Genomic DNA, 18,188 nt, shown 5'->3' with positions numbered 1-18,188 from the left:
TTTCTGTCTTGCTGACAATCCTCTCTGCCACATCTAACTTCTCTGGTGCTGTATATCATCAGTTCATTGTCTTGTCTTCTTGCTTTTCATCATATCCTCATGCGAAATTTTCACTGACTATCTTAATTAAGTAATCAATTATCTTTCTTTTATCCCTTTCCTTTGTTTTCACTGATAGATGATTACTACTGCCCACAAGCTATTCGGGCATTGTTGGAGATTTGGAGAAAGTCATTGTCATATAATGTTTCTCTGCCTCTCCCCCCCCTCCCCCCCCCCCCTCCCTCTTTCATATTTTTATTAGTTTTGAGTAATCACTTAATGATTGAAGTGGATGACTGACCATTGAGTTAATATGATACAGTGCATTGTCCCTACTTATTAACAGAGAATAGCTGTTAACAGTTCCATTCTAAAATCGTATGTTACTGCAGTTTACATATTGGCATTATCATCATTTATGTAGAAACTGCTAGCAAACTGTGAGACGACCATTGCAACAATACCATCACTCATATTGGTAATACAGTGGGTGGACAAAAATATGGAAATACCAAAAATGTAACATGTTACCATGCTTAATACACTTTAAGAAAGCCTTTGGCACCCACAACAGCTCCAGACATTCGGGAGGGGATAAATATAGGGAATCTTACACAATTATTCCTGTAAAATAATGGCAAGTTCAGATAATGATAATGATGGAGGCGGACAGCGAACATACACCCTTCTTTCCAAAGTAGACCACAAAGGCTCAATAATGTTGAGATATGGTGACTTTGGTGACTGGGGAGATGTGCCAGTTTATACTCTTGCTCACAGAACCAGTCCTGGGTGATGCGATCTGTGTGAACAGGGACCTGTCATCTTGAAACGTACCATCACCATTAGGAAACAAATACAGTAAACCCCCGTTATTTTGATATCATAACTCGGTTAATCAATACCAGACATTTAGTTCTTGCTGAAGTATGTCAACAAATCTACTGCTTAAATTGAATTTTGGTCAATACGTACTACAAACTAAAATTTTGTGCCCATATTATTATTCCATATCTTATTCTTTGTCCAGACTCAATAAGCAAGTACATATGTAGTGCTGTCCACTACAGTATTTTATGTTATGGATTTCACTTATTTTTTCTCAATCCACTACACCCCTTTATAACAATGGCCTGATCACTTGCTGCTCAGTTTCACTACCACAGTGTAAGACGCAAGAGCGTGGGAAGCACGGGGTCAGTCGGCAGACCATATACAGTGCACAAGATGCAACAATCCTGAGAGCTCTTGTTTCTCTTCATGAACAGTGTATTAGTTTTTCAGAACACTTTCAGATCCCAAAGTCTGCTCTCTCTCATCAGTAAGAAGTTCAAGACGGGAAAGAGAGAGAAATCTGGCTAGCGTTCTGTGACAATCTCTTCCATCTCATAAAGCATTTGGCAGGAAAACATTTCCATGACAACACTGGTGCAGAATGAAGTGACTTTTGAGGCTCTGGATGTTGGCAGCAAGCTCCTACGAAATGGGTAGACAGTTGGCAGTGCACTGTTATGATAAATGCCTCAGCAATAGTGGTGATTATGTTGAGAAGTAGCCAGTGAATCTATGTAAACATTCCAATAAGTATTTCTTACTCAGTGATTTTTTTTTAAAATCAATCATTGTAACTTACTTTCTGGACGCACATCATACCTTTTCTAAGGTCAGTTTGTAGGATATTGAAGACTTGACTTGCAAGCCTGCAAGAAGAGTTAATTATAAAAGATTTAATTAATCTGAAAATCAGCCCTTCTCAAAAACGTTTTGCTCCTTATGCTGGCTGATTGGAGTGTACAAGTCGGACAAAGTAAAGAAGCACAAAATTAAAATAGGTACTTAACAGCTGGCGAACAATTTTGAAGTACCTTGAAGATCCTCTGCTGCCAGCTAAAATATCTTCTTTGGCTTTGTTTTGGGGCAGGTCATGCCCTTTTTAAACGATTTCCAATGTGTGACGCCACATAGCACTTGGCCTGTACAATGCTTTGGTTTCTGTTCTTGATGCTGTGATGTCCATAGTAATTAATCCCAATGTATTATCTGCATCAAAGGTTTTTTCCTTCTGAAAATTTTAGTTTAATCCATGAGTGATCAAAGGTGAGTGATAATCTCGTGTTACAATATGAGTGTAGTGAACAATGTGCTGCTCGAACTTTACAAATGCTGGACTGTATTTTGTTTCAGAGTAGTGTAAGGTAATGTGAAACTGGATTATACTGTATTCTTTGTAAGTACTGAATTTTCATATGTACTTCAATGATTGCAGTTGAATTTATTATTAACATTTGTTTAATATTTTAATTATGACAATGTTATTAATTTTTTGTTTTGAACAACACTAATACATTACTGTGCACATGAACTGCGGATTATCTGCGGAATTTGATTATCCAGGGTTTTGAAATCCCAATCACTGCAGATAATCAAGAGTTTACCATACAGTATTTGTAGAAACATAAGCTTTTGTGATCCAGTTGTGATAAATAGCAGCCCCAGAACTAGCGTGAATAGAATCTCAAATGCCATGCAGCAGTTCTCTTCGCAGAATTAAAAGAGTGCTAAGGACTGTGATAAGGTTGGGAAAGAATTCGCGCTACTTCTTGGAAAGCAAAAAATTTTAGATCCTTGTGCAAGCTATAATAGAAGTAGGACGAGAACTGATCACTTCTAAGGAGACTTTGTGGATGGTGATACCACTTTCTAATGGTTTGGAAATCGTAAAGTGTTGAAGTATGTATGTAAACTTCCACTTCTTTAACGAGATGACTTATTTGAGACGTTCAGCCGACCTTCCTTGCTAGTTAGCCTGCCACTGCAAACTCTTTTTCTCTTCTTCTCCGAAGTGTGTTACTAGTTACAGGAATTTCTCAAGACTTTTGGTGCTTATAAAAATAAGTAGATGTACAAAGTTTCATTTGATTCTACCAACGATGTATATTTGAACTTCAGACATTTTACAAAATCCCACTCTTCACATAAACAAATACGGGTTAGTGTCACAACGTCAGAAATAAAGTTAATTTACATATAAGAGAAGGTTGGCTTAATAACCATGTCCATTCTCAACATGAATCCTAATATATATCTTCCCTTCAACAACACTAAGACAAAAGTTTTTTTCACGTTACTATAACAATGGTCAAAACACAATTAGAACGGAGTAGTATAAACACTCCGTGGTTCTTCTGTCCACTTTCACTAAACTTCCATGGATTGATCAGCAAGTACTTGTTGGTGCAATTCGGCAGCTGCATCTCCATTCTGCTCACAACTCATTTCCAACCTGCACACACAAACATGTGACATGCTGTAAGTAGGATTCCACTTTCTTACACTCATATCTAAAATATTGTGTGTTTGAGATGGTAGAAGGCCGAGTGGTTCTAGAATTTACGCAGAAGTTCTTGAATCACTACAACCTGTCAGCATTTGCTTAGCTTTCTTCAAAAGGTTCTTATTCAAAGCCATGGTCAAGCCTTCATAGACCAAGGTTTTTCTCGTTAATGGTGTATGATAGTCACTCATGAAGCCAAGTCATTTGTAGCCATACTTAAAGTGTATGAGAGCCTGAAATCAGCTGTCATTGTCTTCAAGACTGACACAAGCAAGAGAATGCTTCTGAACTATTGCACTAGTGAGAGGCTTTAAAGCAGAAGAATGTGAAGAAGTTGAAGAAGTCCAGAGCGCTAGATGGAAGACGTCCATTGCCCAGCAAGTTTATCAATTGAAGGCCAAAAAGTCATGGACATTGTCCATGAGGGTCTCTAAATGCATGGAATTAATGAAGAAATTACTTCTCTCACAAAGGAATTTTGACTGGTTTTCATTGATTGATTTTAATTGTTTGTTTGACAAAACACTGAGTATTTTTTGGCAGGTAAAATGTCACTGTGCATACCCAGTGCTGTCATTTTTATTTTGGGAACTTTAATGTTATGTTGTTTCATGTTTCTTGTCCTAACTGGCGCATTGACGTGCCTGATAAGTTCATGTGTATGGGAGAAGGAACAAAAATATGGAGTTAATTTGAAGCTCAAGTCAATTTGTTAATAAACACAGAAACCCTTTAGCTAAAAATGGCTCTTATTTGCACAGTTTTCCTATTTACTTACTCTTCAGATCATAAATCCTGTGAAGGGGACAATAACTTGCTGTTCATTCAAAATTAGAGTTAATAACACATTCAGAAATACAGAAGTCCTTACATGTTTTTGTCAGCTTACCTATTCACTTAACCTTCACATCTCAAAATTTGTCAGGGAAAAAATGCTAAAACAATCTCTAGAAATTGGGGAATTTAGCTTCGAGCAGCTTGTGGCAACACTGTGAACAATTCAATTAATAGCTTTGTATATATTCTGTTGTTTTCAATTAAAATGATTGGAAGAGGTATCGGATATATTGCTTCCCCCTACTTATACCTCCTGAGCAGGTCACGAATGTAAAATTAGAGAGATTCGAGTGTGCATGGAGGCTTTCCAGCAGTAGTTCTTCCCACAAACCATACGCAACTGGAACATGAAAGGGAGGTAATGACAGTGGCACGTAAAGTGCCCTCCACCACACACCGTTTGGTGGCTTGCGGAGTATAAATGTAGATGTAGATTAATAGATTCAGATTTTTATAATGGTTAATAAATATATTCAGTGTTCCTATATGGAGCCATTGTTACTGCAGGCATTCAGCAACGAAACTTTTCATCAATTTTTCAACTCAAAAGTTCAGGAATTCACTGGAACTGTGAAATTGTTAAGACATGGGAGTTCGGTAAACTCATCGTGGTGCTCTTTGCACCATGTACGTACACAGTGAGCTGTGTGTCACATTGAGTTGTACTGTCACTAGATGCCATTGTGCTGAGGAAAAACAAACTGCATGTGGGAGTGGACGTGATCTCAAAAGATGGATGCATTCTTGTGTTGATTCATTGTACCTTCCAGAATGACGACATCACCCAGGGAATACAACAAAAACATTCCCTAGAACATAACACTCTAATGATTGTTGCAGGATGTTTGCTTTGAGACATTTCACACCATACACTCCAACAATCATCTGTCCGATGGAGCATAAAATGTGATTCTTATGCAAAGGCCACCTTTCACAACCCAGTGGACATCCAGCTAGAGTGTTGGTATGCAAATTGCAGCTATTTTTGCCACAGAATTGCAGATAATATGGGTGGCATGAACCAGACACATGCTGCAGTGTTCCATACACAGCAACATTCACTGAATGGTTATTGAGGAGAAGACACTGTTGTAAGCACTTGGATCATCTGGGTGGTCAATTGCTTGACAATTACAGTTCTGTTTCCTCGTACACATCTTCGCAGTCATCGTTCATCCACCATCTATTGACTGTGGTGTACCACAGTTGCCTTAGCGCTGGTTTTGGATTGCGCCATTTTGCCATCCACACTATACTTTAACCACTGCGGTACATGAACATTTTACAAACTTAGCCATTTCTGAAATACTTCCATCCTTGCCAGTGATAAACTCTTTTGGACATTAGATAAATTGTTGCATTTCCACATTACGACAACAACTGCACTGTTTTCCACATCCCCCAACACACTTCATATACGATCCACTGCTAGTGGTGCCACCTGCCATCTGTGAGTGGTTATTGTACATAGATGTCGAACATAGGTGGTGATCACATTAATGTGACTGGACTGTGTAATACCATCACACTATATACTTGCATTTGCAAGTGTACTTGTATTCACTGATGCAATTCTGATTTGTAACCAATGAGAAAATAATTTAGTCATAAGATTTTCTTTGGACAGTGTAGTCATGTAAATTCAGTTATGAATCACTTCCATTAAAACTACTATTTTTTTTTTAATGCATCTGAAGAGAGAAAAATTTCTCCACTTTGGTGCAAATGTAACAAATCGTTAATAGAAACTGTTTTGGGAAAATGTTACATTGCCACTCATCATCGTACCAATGTAGGAGGAACAGGCCTGGCCTCTTCAGAAACAGTGAGTTCTTTCCAGGTGTTATAGGTTGCGGGCCAGCTAGCTGGGCACAGACAGTACTGTATGCCACAACACAACAAATCCTGTCCTCCTTTCAGTGACAGGGAGTCCCACAAGTCTCACTCTGCTGTCTCCACCAACAGTGTAAATGAGGGACTTAATCCTCTGAGTGGCAAGTGGACTGCGCTGTTATTCCCAGAATTGTGCACCTCAGCCATTCCGCAACTCCTGGGGAAACAAACTACAAGGTTCCCACGAATCCCTTTGTCGAAACTGACATAACTTCAGACAACACCTGCACTTTTTATGAAATACAACACTCAGAATCAAGTTCGGTAATCAGGATGAAAAAAAAAAAAAAAAAAAAAAAAAGTTATGAGAATAGTATGACGCACGTATCTCCTGTCATAACAAGGTGCAGATAGTGTTAGCTTATTAATGGAAGGAGACAAGCTGGACTGCTTGTAACCTTTCAGATGAAGTGTTGAGTTGTAGACAGACACAGTGAAAAGAATGTTACACTAACAGCTCTTGTCCACCTCCGACAGCTGAGACTGGTCATGTGTGCCTGAGATGTGCTTCCTTGTGTGAATATGGGTGTGTTTACTTTTTGAAGAAGGCTTTTGCTGAAAGCTAGATATCTAAGTCTTTTTGTTGTCTGTCTGCTAGTCAGTGTGAGTGAGTGGTAATCTACCTTGTTGATGTTCCAACCTGGAGTTTCCATTGTTTAATAGAAACTTTTATCTTTCAATCACCGTATGACTTACCCTTAAAAAAATCTTAAACGTAACAATGGTTGTCTCTTTTGTATTGCCCCTTCATGTCAATGCACATGAATCTATTTTAAATTGAGGGAATAAAAGCTTTTTGTGAATGATTTTAATATATTTCTCTGTGTCATTCTGTTAATGGTGTGAATGTTTAGTTTGCATTGAATGGTATCCTGAGTATTTTAAGGCTCCAGTAGACAAATGTCACATACATTCTTCAAACAAGAACACAGGCATTTGAGGAGCAGTTTTTCAAAAAGTCAGTAAATGCTCAGTTGTTCAAAATTTAGATTTTTTAATTTACAAATCACGCTTTTTATGATGCATGGCCTGTTGAAATGGTTTTGTCGAAAGCCAGTATTTTATGTTGTTATAGGGTGTTGAGACCTAAGAGTTTTTGCAAAACTTGATGCTTGCTCTCTGCCAGTTAAAGCAAAAGCCAATAAACACAAACTGTATTTTGCTTCTGAGAGACTTGGAATGGAGACTGACAGTGTAGGACATAATTTTCAATGGTAATGTCAGAGAGTTTTCTGCAATACAAAAATGTAGGCAAGCACTTGCTGCCAGAACTAACAATATAAATAAATTAGTGGTTTACACAACAACATTAACTCCTGATTATTGCCTAGTTCGAGCCAGATTTATCAGGGAGAATGTACATCACGAATGAAACATAAAGAAAAAATAATATTGAAATAAAGTACAGCATAAGTAAGAAAAATGGCCAGACAGTACTTGTATGTGGCATGACCTTTTGAGCAACATCAGGGGTGTCCAAAGGCAGACTCTCAAAAGGAACAGATCTGGAGAAAAGTAATCAATTAATAACAAACCACAGGTTTCATTCTGTGCAAAAAAGTTCTATGCAATAATGAAGAAGGAAAATCCAAATGTGGTTAAAATATTTATTCATATACAACAGAATCGGACAACACCAAAGCTCACCGTAGGTGAAGTATTATATTCAAGACACGTTTGGCTAAAATATTTGTACATTCTGATTCATTCCCAAGTACAGACAAAGGAAAGAATTGGTTTTATACTTGGTCTGAAACAGAAAGACTGAAAGGATGCGGCCAAGTAGCCACCGTGCCATTGGACTTTGTCAGCAGTCTTAAGGCATCCAAACCAGGAAATGGTCTAATGAATTGCATTTATTTTGAGACAAGTCAAATTAAAAAAAAAAAAAAACCGGTATGTGGACACAGTTCGTCGTATGGTTTTCTGTCCAGCTTTCTGCAAGGTTAAAATGCACTGGAAGACCTGCAAAATGATGGCCAGGTGTAGCTGCAACAGGCTAAGGGAAGGCCTAATGCATGACAGAAGAAGAAGAAGAATGCAGAAAATTTAATTAGCTGATACGTTATTTCTCTACTCGCAGTCACAGCAATAATTCTGACAGTGTGTTTGGTAGATTGGATAAAGACTACCAATAAAAGGAAGATATTCTTTCACCGATTGAATACTGTAAAGTGATGGAACAAGATGGCTTTGTCAAGATATTAAATAAAGGTTGGGAAACAAATGCTCTCAAATCCAATCCATTAAAAGCTGTGTGACCTAAGGAGCTTTTCAGAATGATTGCTCAGTGAGTGAAAGCTTTTGAAAAGTCTGAGAAGAACATATTGTTTTGTCCTTTAGAGGTTGAGGTACGTAAATCCAGAAACAACAGCCTAGAAGAGAGGAAAGCAGCCTTATTGGAAAAGAATATCACAGTCAGAAAGGGAAATAAAAAGAATGTCTTAAAACTTATCAGGCATTTTAATGTACCAGAAAGAGCAGAAGAGGTTTATAAGGACCTTGTTGAAAGTGATCAATAGAGTTCCAGTTTAGTAATGTTGTAGCAGTATTTTGTGTTGTATTTCAGCAGTGTTTGTTATTTTACACTTTTGTTTATCAAACATTTGTAGAAATGTATAATATTAAAGTCTTATGTTGTTGCGCATTATTGTATTTCTGTCCAAAATGAACTATAAAGAAGCTGTCTTTTTAATTAATGTTAAATATTAAAAAATGGAAAAAATCAATTTGAACGTTTATATCAACAAAACTTCCAACTTTCATCTTTTCATTTATTGACTTTTGGAAAAACTTGGAAATTTTCTCCCTCTATTCTGAAATAAACAATAAGAATAAAAGTCAAACACACAGTTGGAATCAAGCGTAAAAAGTCTGTGTTAATTGTTAAATTACCTCGTTTATTAGTAGATATTTAAAAAAGTGTTTCCTCAAAAATGTACTTTTTTGTGTTTATTGAGTTTTGAAAAAATGCTCCTCATTTCTTTCAACTGTAATAAAATTATCATTCTCCAACAACATAAATTTATTGCACTACTTTGAAACACTCATCAGCAGAATTGTACACAAGGTGCAATAATACATGGCAAAGTCAACTTAAAATATCCTGTGGGAACAGTATAGGAACACCGTTGACCGTTGCCTCGATATATTTTGAGGTAGTCACTAATGCCATTCCAGATTACATCCTGTTTTAAGGTTCTTTATATAGCTGAAATCTTTGATCTGTTTTTGTGTTGCCATGGTATGAAAATAGTGTCACTCAGCACATTTTGCAATTTAGGAAGAGGTGTACAAGAAGAAAAGAATGTGGGCCTCAAAGTGTTCATTATTTACTGTAATGAGAGAATTAATAGTCTTCTTTTATACATTTGTTGTTTATGATATGTTTGCATATTACTTTGATGTGTCTTTTCTTTCAGAAAGACGATTCCCGAATAAATGAGAGCCAAAGTGTCTTGAATGAGGCGAGCAAGCATTTTATAGAGTTTAAGAGGAAAAACAAGTCGTTCATTGTTGATCTGTTTTATGGACAGCAAAAATCAACTGTCAAGTGCCTCAGATGTGACAAAGAATCAGTAACATATGAGACATTTTCCAATTTGACACTTCCATTGCCACATAATAACAGCTGCTCGCTTGATGTAAGTAATAGTGTTTTGAAGCTTGATGGTGATCCAAATTTGAAGAAAAATAAATACATTAATAAGACTCTGTATGTGTTATTTAATGCTCACCCAGTAGTAGTATGTTATTAGCAGCAGCAGCAGGGGTAGTAGTAGTAGTAGTAGTAGTAGTAGTAGTATTGAAAAAGCAACTTGAAATAAAAACTTACTTAAAAATTTAATATACATCCGAGAAATTGGTTGTATTTCATGGTCAGCCTTAAAGGGGGACGGGGGGGAGGGGTGTACAGTATTATCTAATTTTGAATCACCAAAATAGGTTTCGTTTTGATAGTAATATAGTAGCAAGTAAATAAAGTAAAATATTCATTATCATTTTGTGTTATTTATATAACTGTACTATATAAATAGCTTATAACATTGTCTCCACAATTCTGTTGGTGTTAAACAACTGTTTTACATATGTCAACTTATATTTTGGACAAAACTGCAACTATATGAAAATCTATTGCAACACCCAAACTTTAACTAATACGTAAAAAGAAAAGACACAGTATTTTGTGTAGCACACTGGCAGTATTTATATTTTGTAGGGTAACAATTATTTTCTGTGACCTGTAACCTGTAGTTCTCCTTAAGTGCTGTAATATATAAAGTTACATGTAACTAACAAATATTATAGAATAAAAGTAATTAATATTTGTTATGGAAATATTACAGCACCTTAATTCCAAGAAAGAAACTGTATGCTGTTGTTCATTCTGAACATTTCATTTGTTTATGTAAATGACTGAGGCTGTTGATAAAAAATTATAAAAGCCTTGTAATACATTATCAGTCCTGTTGGTTCTCAGTAACAGGTCCTATGTGTTCTAGGACTGCCTGAAACTGTACTTGGCAGGTGAACGAATCACTGGCTGGACGTGTCCTGCTTGCAAGGAGAAACGTGATGCCGTGAAAAAATTTGACATTTTGTATCTACCTCCAGTCTTAATTATACATTTTAAAAGGTATGCCTCATGAAAATTATTGTAATAGTTTTATAAATATTCATATTTTACCCAAAATTCCATGTTTGTGGTTCATTTTTAAGATGGCTACATTTTCTTATGGTTCCCTTATTTTATATTCATGACAAATGTCATGATGTGGAATAGGCCAATAGAAAAAAAAGCTGCACACTGTTCACACATGTGAGCACAATCACGCACGCGCGCCCGCACACACACACACACACACACACACACACACACACACACACACACACACACAGAGAGAGAGAGAGAGAGAGAGAGAGAGAGAGAGAGAGAGAGAGAGAGAGAGAGAGAGTGTTTTCAATAGAAGTAAGTAGTCAGTCACAAACTTAATTAACCACAAATCGTTTTTTGCACATATATTGAACAAGTTGTTCAGGAAAAACAACTTAAATCTGTGTTTGAAAATGTTGTTACCGCCTGTCTGTCTGTTTATGCCGTTATGTAGATTAGATTTTTAAAGAGTTTTATAATTTATGTTCAAAGTTAGATTACTAGATTATAGTACAGATCACTTTTTCCTTCCAATCTCTGTTTTACTTTCTGACTTGAGATTTGTTGTCAATAAGCCGTCCCCAACTGCATGAACAGATGCCTACAAAATATACTATCTTGGAAACAGCATAATTCTAAATACTTTATTTTTCACAATAAATGCTCTTTCGTTTAGTGAGAAGTTATTCGAAAATGTTACTTTTGTGGTCTTTAAGTCCAAAGTTGGTCTGATCCAGCTCTTCACTAGTCTGTCATGTGCAAGCCCCTTCATCTCCACATAACTACTGCAACCTATATCCAATAATGGGAAGTCCAGGATTTAATATATATTAGCAGTCATTTTCATTGTGCCTGTGCGCAACTCAGTACCATCTCTGTGTGATGAGTAACAACCAATATCCATCAGAACCTGCTTACCATATTCATCCCCTGGTCTCCCTCTACAATTTGTATCCCCATACTTCCCTGTGTTACCAAACTGACAGTTCCATGGTGCCTCAGAATGTATTCTATCAACTGGCCATTTCTTTTAATCAATTTGTGCCAAAAATTTCTTTTCTTCTCAAATTTATTCAGAAACTGTTCATTAATTATATTATCTGTGCATGTAATCTTCATCATTCTCCTGTAGCACCATATTCCAAAATCTCCTATTATTTTCTTTTAATCTGAACTGTTTATCGTCCACTTCTCGTTTTTGTACAAGACTACACTTCATACAATTACCTTCTGAAAAGATAACCTAACATTTAAATTTTTATTCAATGGTAACCAATTTCTCTTTATCAGAAATATTTTTCTTACTGTTGCAAGACAGCATTTTATATCCTATCTTCTTCAGCCATTGTCACTCATTTTGCTGTCTTCATTTCCTAATCTAATTTCCCAAATTACTGGCTGATTTGAATCAGGTACATTCCATTACTATTGTTTTAATTTTATTGATGTTCACTTTGTAATCTCTTTTCAAGAAACGATCCATTCCCTATGGCTCCTCTTTCAAGTCTTCCATTGACAGAATTAAAATTCAGAATTTTTATTTCTTCTCCCTGAACTCGTAATTCCTTTTCCAAATTTATCCTTGGTTTCCTTTACTACTTGTTCAATGTATTGAAAATCATTGCAGATAGGCAACAACTATGTCTCATTCCCTTCTCAACCATTCCTTTACTTTCCTACCCCTCCACTCTTATAACTGCCATTTGGTTTCTGTACAAGTTGTAATTAAGTTTTCACTCCCTGTATTTTACCCCTGCTACCTTCATAATTTCAAAGTCAAATTTCCAGTCAACAGTGTCAAAAGCTTTCTCTAAGTCTACAAATCCTGTAAACATAGGTTTGCCTTTCATTAGCCTATCATCTAAAATCAGTTATAGAATCAGTATTGCCTCACGTGTTCCCAAACTGATCTTCCCCAAGGTTGGCTTCTACCAGTTTCTCCATTGTTCTGTAAATAATTCATGTCAGTATTTTGACAGCCATGAGTCATCAAACTGATTGTTCAGTAGTACTCACACTTGTCAGAACATGCCTTCTTTGAAACTGAAGGTGTGCATTTTAGAGCCCACATTTGGTAGGCTCTTTTGCTTCAAATGATCATTCCTGTCATATCGACAAATATTTATATGATATCTATGAATTTTAACCACTCCTCCTGGGATATGTATATTTGTCCCACCATTTAGCCTTCCCTTCTTTGCTAAGTGCTAGCTTGCCATATAAGCTCTTAATATTCATACAATTATTTGTCTCTTTTCCTAAAGATAGCATCTACCTTTCCCATACTCATCCATGTTTCTACAGCTTGTTTTCTCTCCTAGCCGTTCCTGCTTTGAGAATACTGATAAAATGTTTTGAAAGAACTATACCAGGCAAAACACCTGTTGGAAGGCCTCATGACATTTGAGAGAACAGATGCATGAATGCATTGACAAAAGATGCCCAAATATTAATTATTTCATAAGCCAACAACTTTCAGTGGATAGAACAAGATTGAAGGGATTCGTGCACAACTCCTTCTTGCTTGCTGGAACAAAGAACAGATGATGTCACATGGCACAGATGTGTGCACCCTTTCTGCATTGAGGAACAGCATGCAGCAATGTGGATGTTAAAATGCTGGGCAATTATCTGAATAGAGCAGTTCCATTAAATCAGCAGTTTATATTTGAAACTATAGGTTCCCTTTGTTCAGCCAAATGCCTGAACTGCTATCTGAAAGTCCTGTGAACTGCAGTTCACATGTCAGCAGAATTTATTCTAAACAAGTGGTCAGTGTTAGTGATGCAGTTGAGTTCCTTGCAAAAATGTAAAATTCATCTTCTTCTTTCCATTTGTGTTAACTGATTACTGATATTAATTGGCTAAAAATTCTATTATATGCTTCATCATATTTACCGGTCCCATGATTCTTGGCATGTTATTACTCTTAAATAGATTAAAAACAGTAATTTCAATGATTTAATATAAATTAAAAAAAAATATGTCTCACCAGATGATGGTTTGCATATTGTCATCCGCAATACGTATGGCTCAATGCACTAATACAACTAATGCTTCATACCGAATTTGGTGTGAAGTTGAGAATGCAGCATATAAGGGAAATTGATCACCATCAGAAACTTCTAAATGTTTGTGGGGCCTATGTCTGACTGATGTAGACTGCACAATGATGTCATTGTTAGTAGACGAATGACCGAATCATTCTTTGCATAGCTTGTGTGAAAATCCTGCAAAGTGCACATAAAATGATCGTACCAAATATCTCAGGAATGTACAGCGTAAGACACAATGACTGAGCACGAAAAGTGTTTGCTCGTTAACATCTACTAGCAAAGTGCCATTGATACATCTGTTCCACTCGTGATTCCTCCAAATTATACTATGAAAAGGAAAGTTGCTGCTCACCATATAGTGGAGATGCTGAGTTGCAGATAGGCACAAAAAAAAGACTGTCACAAATAAGCTTTCGGCCAGTATGGCCTTCGTCAAAAATGGATCTCTCTCTCTCTCTCTCTCTCTCTCTCTCTCTCTCTCTCTCTCTCACACACACACACACACACACACACACACACACACACACACACACACACTCTCTCTCTGTTGCAGTCTCTGGCAACTGAAGCCACCTGCGACTCAGCATCCCCGCTGTATGGTGAGTAGCTACTTTCCTTTTCATAATATTGTTACGTGTCATCCTGGATTTTCCATTGTTTGAAAATCCTAATTATCATTTACGTAATAATCTTTACAGTGAGCACAGCTGAATGGCATCCACAGAGCAAGACAGCAAAAGACAAAACTCACAAGAGATAATAAAACATCTGAAGTATAAATGTCAGATGAACAAAATTAGTCCAGCGATTAGATATGAGGTTTTATATGTTGATACTTACTTAATGTAAGAGCACAGATGCATCATTTACAGAATTAGTTCGTAAACAGTTCACACATACAAATAAAATAAAAAGTAATAATACATTACCCCTTTAAGGCTTGAAGGTATACAAAACACTGAATACCTTCAAGTCTTCGGCCAACATTAGGGTATAAGCCATGGTACAATGGGTTGCCATATTTTCATTTCACAAAGTATTTCAGTACATAAGTTGGTGCGCAGGTTAAGTGTACTTATACCATAAGAAATTCAGATCTTGCTACATACAGTAGAATCAGGTGATGATTTTGATTTGATTAATTATGTATTTTATAGGTATTTCAGTAAAATAGAATTCAAATTCAATCTTAGAGTATTTGTATCTTTACAACCAATACACGGATCCATAGATGAGTGATTACTTCAAAAGATTAAAATTTTTCATAAAAGTACAATGATTTACAAATCAGATATTTCACATCAACTTGGTTAGTTAAAGATTTCACTTGTTATAGCCGATTTCAATGATTTCATGTCATAAATTTGCGAAGGATGGATTTTGAAATGGTCATGCTTCAGACCATTACCATTTTCTAGAAATTTGGCTAGATGCAATGCTAAGTAGACTTGATGTCTTCATAGATCGACGGTCAGTGATGGTCCAAAGAAAGGTTGAAGTTGTACAAAAACAGTGTAGACAAGTTGACTTGTAGTCTTCTGCCAAGGGTTGATGCAGAAAAGTTCAAAAGTAATGAATTTATACAAAGAAAAGAAGACTCAAGGTCTTCTGGCAATGGTTGTCAAAGAAAATATCCAAATTGTAAGGAATTTATGGAGATCTAACTCATGGTCATCTAATGTTGAGTAACATCAGAATCTTCTTGTTTAAATGACATAAACTCGATGTAGGCTCGTCACTGAAATTTTCATTTCGTGCATCAGCAGAAGAGCACTCGGGGGGAAGAGGGCAAGAGAGCAGGCCACCTCCTCAGATTGATAACTGCAGGCAGTCCCCTACACGTACACTGTCAGCAAAATAGCAGCATGCAGGAACCGTGAACCTCGAAAGTGCAGGCGCACAGTGGTAGGCTCCAGAGTGTTGCAAACTGTTTGCACAGTACTCGACAGGTTTCATGAAACAAAAGTCAAATTCCAGCATCAGTGATTGATAAAGACTCGTTCATGTTTTACTGCCAATGCGATGTTCTGAACTTATGTCCTAACCCATTTTCTGGTTTTATGCAAAACTTTGATCATTATCCGCTTCACTATGGACTCACTTTATGTACACTGTCTGTAAGTTGGTACTATATGTGCTGTCTGCTGGCTCAACATTTACCAGTGTTCAAAACATTTAATGCTAAACAAACATCAGTGCTCAAGAGAGCAGAAATGTCTCTTAAACACACATTTATTTCAAAATGACACCACACACACTGCTGGAGTGTCCATATATGGCATGTAAGTAAATTCTTGCTGCCATACAGAAAGGTTTAAATTTAATAATGCACACAACGTGACAATAATCTGATAATAGCTGAGCTGTGCCCATCAGCTACCATGCACAGTCAGGTGACTCTTCAGTTCTCATGCTATTAACTTCGTCACATGCATGTTTATTCTGTGACAGTGTTTGTGAAGAGTGCACTACCTGCAAGATCGAAGATTACATTGTCCGAGGGATTCACAATACAGTACCCAATCGGGGCCGAGCAGGTGTGAGTAAACACTGCTACTATGCACATTCTTCTGTTTCATGTTTGTTTGCCTCACACGGAGGTGAGAAACTTTTGCTTTGCCAAAGTGTTTGTGAATTTCTTCACTTCATGGAGTGTCTGTGCATCATAATTCGTCACACGACTATCTGCGAATAACTTGTGCACAGGAACTGTGCGTAATATTTGCGCTATAGTTCCAGTATCGTGACAATAGTCTTTCGAGATTCTTTTTCATAAGATTGTACTTCCTAATTAATTACAAATGGTCAGTTAACAAGTAATTAGTGATTTTTCAGAGACAAGGCATAGGTTAAAGTCAGCTTTATTTTCCAAGTTTTGAATTTATCAGTCAGTTGGGCACTTGCTATTGGCCCAACGTCAAACAAATAAGATAATGTAGATAAAAGGTTGAGACATCAAGCCTCCTAAACCCAAACATGACAGAAAGCAAAGCTAAATGACCAGAGCCAGAAAAACAACAAGGCTGGCCAACACAAATGCCAACACAACAGTACAACATAAACTAACCTCACATGACACACTTTCAGCATCTACCCAATAACTCCTTTTCCACATCATGTTCAGGACATAGCAAAATATTCATACATACATGTACTCGTAGCATAAACACAAATACACTTTAGAAAAACGTATTATATAATACACTGTAGTAAACACAGAGATCATAGAATTTAAAATTGGTATACTAATTAGGTACTTCAGAATTAATTTCACAGAAGTATTCAGTTCATGAAACTTGAAACTACTATATATAGTTTGGTTCTAGAGATCTGTGTCTCAAAGAAAGTTATGGAATAGCGACTACCACTAAGTCCATGTTTGCAACGATTATTAGTCTATGTAATGATTGGTTATGAATGTTCGCTCTTTAGGCGCAAAAGTCATCATCATGCAGGTGATTATAGTGACATTCCACTCGCTAGTAACACATGTAATGAGAGGATCCATGTCCTCAATGACTAAATTGTAGATTACCATTTACATTACATAAAAGAACACGTTAGCCAAATGGCAAGATAAAAATATTAACTTGAATTCACTTACGTTACTAAATTTTATAGTGCAGAAGGCACTAACTGGTGTGTGGAGGACACAATCCTCAAAACACGAATCAACATTAAATATAGCACAGGTTATCATAAGAACTGACATCATTTTAAGTGAATAGTTTACTGCTTGCACAAGCATCATTTGATATCAGTACTTCGAGCAAGCACCATCATTCATGCATTATTTGACAAAAAGTCAAGTCATTTTATATATTTTATATTGAGATACTTACGTATACAAAGTACAAGATAAAAATGTCATAAATTTATAGTCCTTGGAGTTTAAACGAATTCGGGTACACAAAGAGGAAGTGTCCGTCGTGTGTAATTTTCATTATTTGGTATGGGCCAGTGTATAATAATTGTCACTGCTTGTTCTATTTCTTTAGAAGGGATGGCTTAGGATGAGATGTAAGTAGCACCAGCTCATATAGGTCCAATCACTGGGTCTGACCTAGTTTTTTATCATATGCTCCCTCGCATGTCACAGCACTGGCATTCAAGGACACAAGAGATGGAGTTTTTTCTCTTCACCATGAGATGTCACATCTCAGGGCCCCTGGAAGCAGAGACATCCACTCATTTTTCTCGACTTTGTTTAGCATAATTTCTTTTGGTTTGTGACCTGTGGAAAGATGCGAAAGGTTGTTCATTATATCCTCAGACAGGGTGACAAAATCAGCTCACTTTGTCTGCTTATGTGGTGTGTAGTTCCGATAAAATGGTTGAATTCTCTGAAAATTGATTCTGTACAATTAATTTC

General features: G+C 36.6%; 1 protein-coding gene across 1 annotated transcript in view; it reads left to right on the top strand.

Moving 5' to 3' along the window:
* The window catches only part of LOC126188311 (ubiquitin carboxyl-terminal hydrolase 8), a 234,883-nt gene that overhangs the window by 199,522 nt on the left and 17,173 nt on the right, over positions 1 to 18,188 (top strand). The window contains exons 14-15 of the mRNA XM_049929908.1: positions 9,529 to 9,750; positions 10,609 to 10,742. Coding sequence (XP_049785865.1) covers positions 9,529 to 9,750; positions 10,609 to 10,742 — 356 coding nt within the window. The remainder of the gene's footprint in view (positions 1 to 9,528; positions 9,751 to 10,608; positions 10,743 to 18,188) is intronic.

This window comes from Schistocerca cancellata, chromosome 1 (genome assembly GCF_023864275.1).
Source record: "Schistocerca cancellata isolate TAMUIC-IGC-003103 chromosome 1, iqSchCanc2.1, whole genome shotgun sequence".
Classification (NCBI taxonomy): domain Eukaryota; kingdom Metazoa; phylum Arthropoda; class Insecta; order Orthoptera; family Acrididae; genus Schistocerca; species Schistocerca cancellata.
The sequence above is the reverse complement of the archived record's forward strand: the minus strand, read 5'-3'. Positions and strand labels throughout refer to the sequence as shown.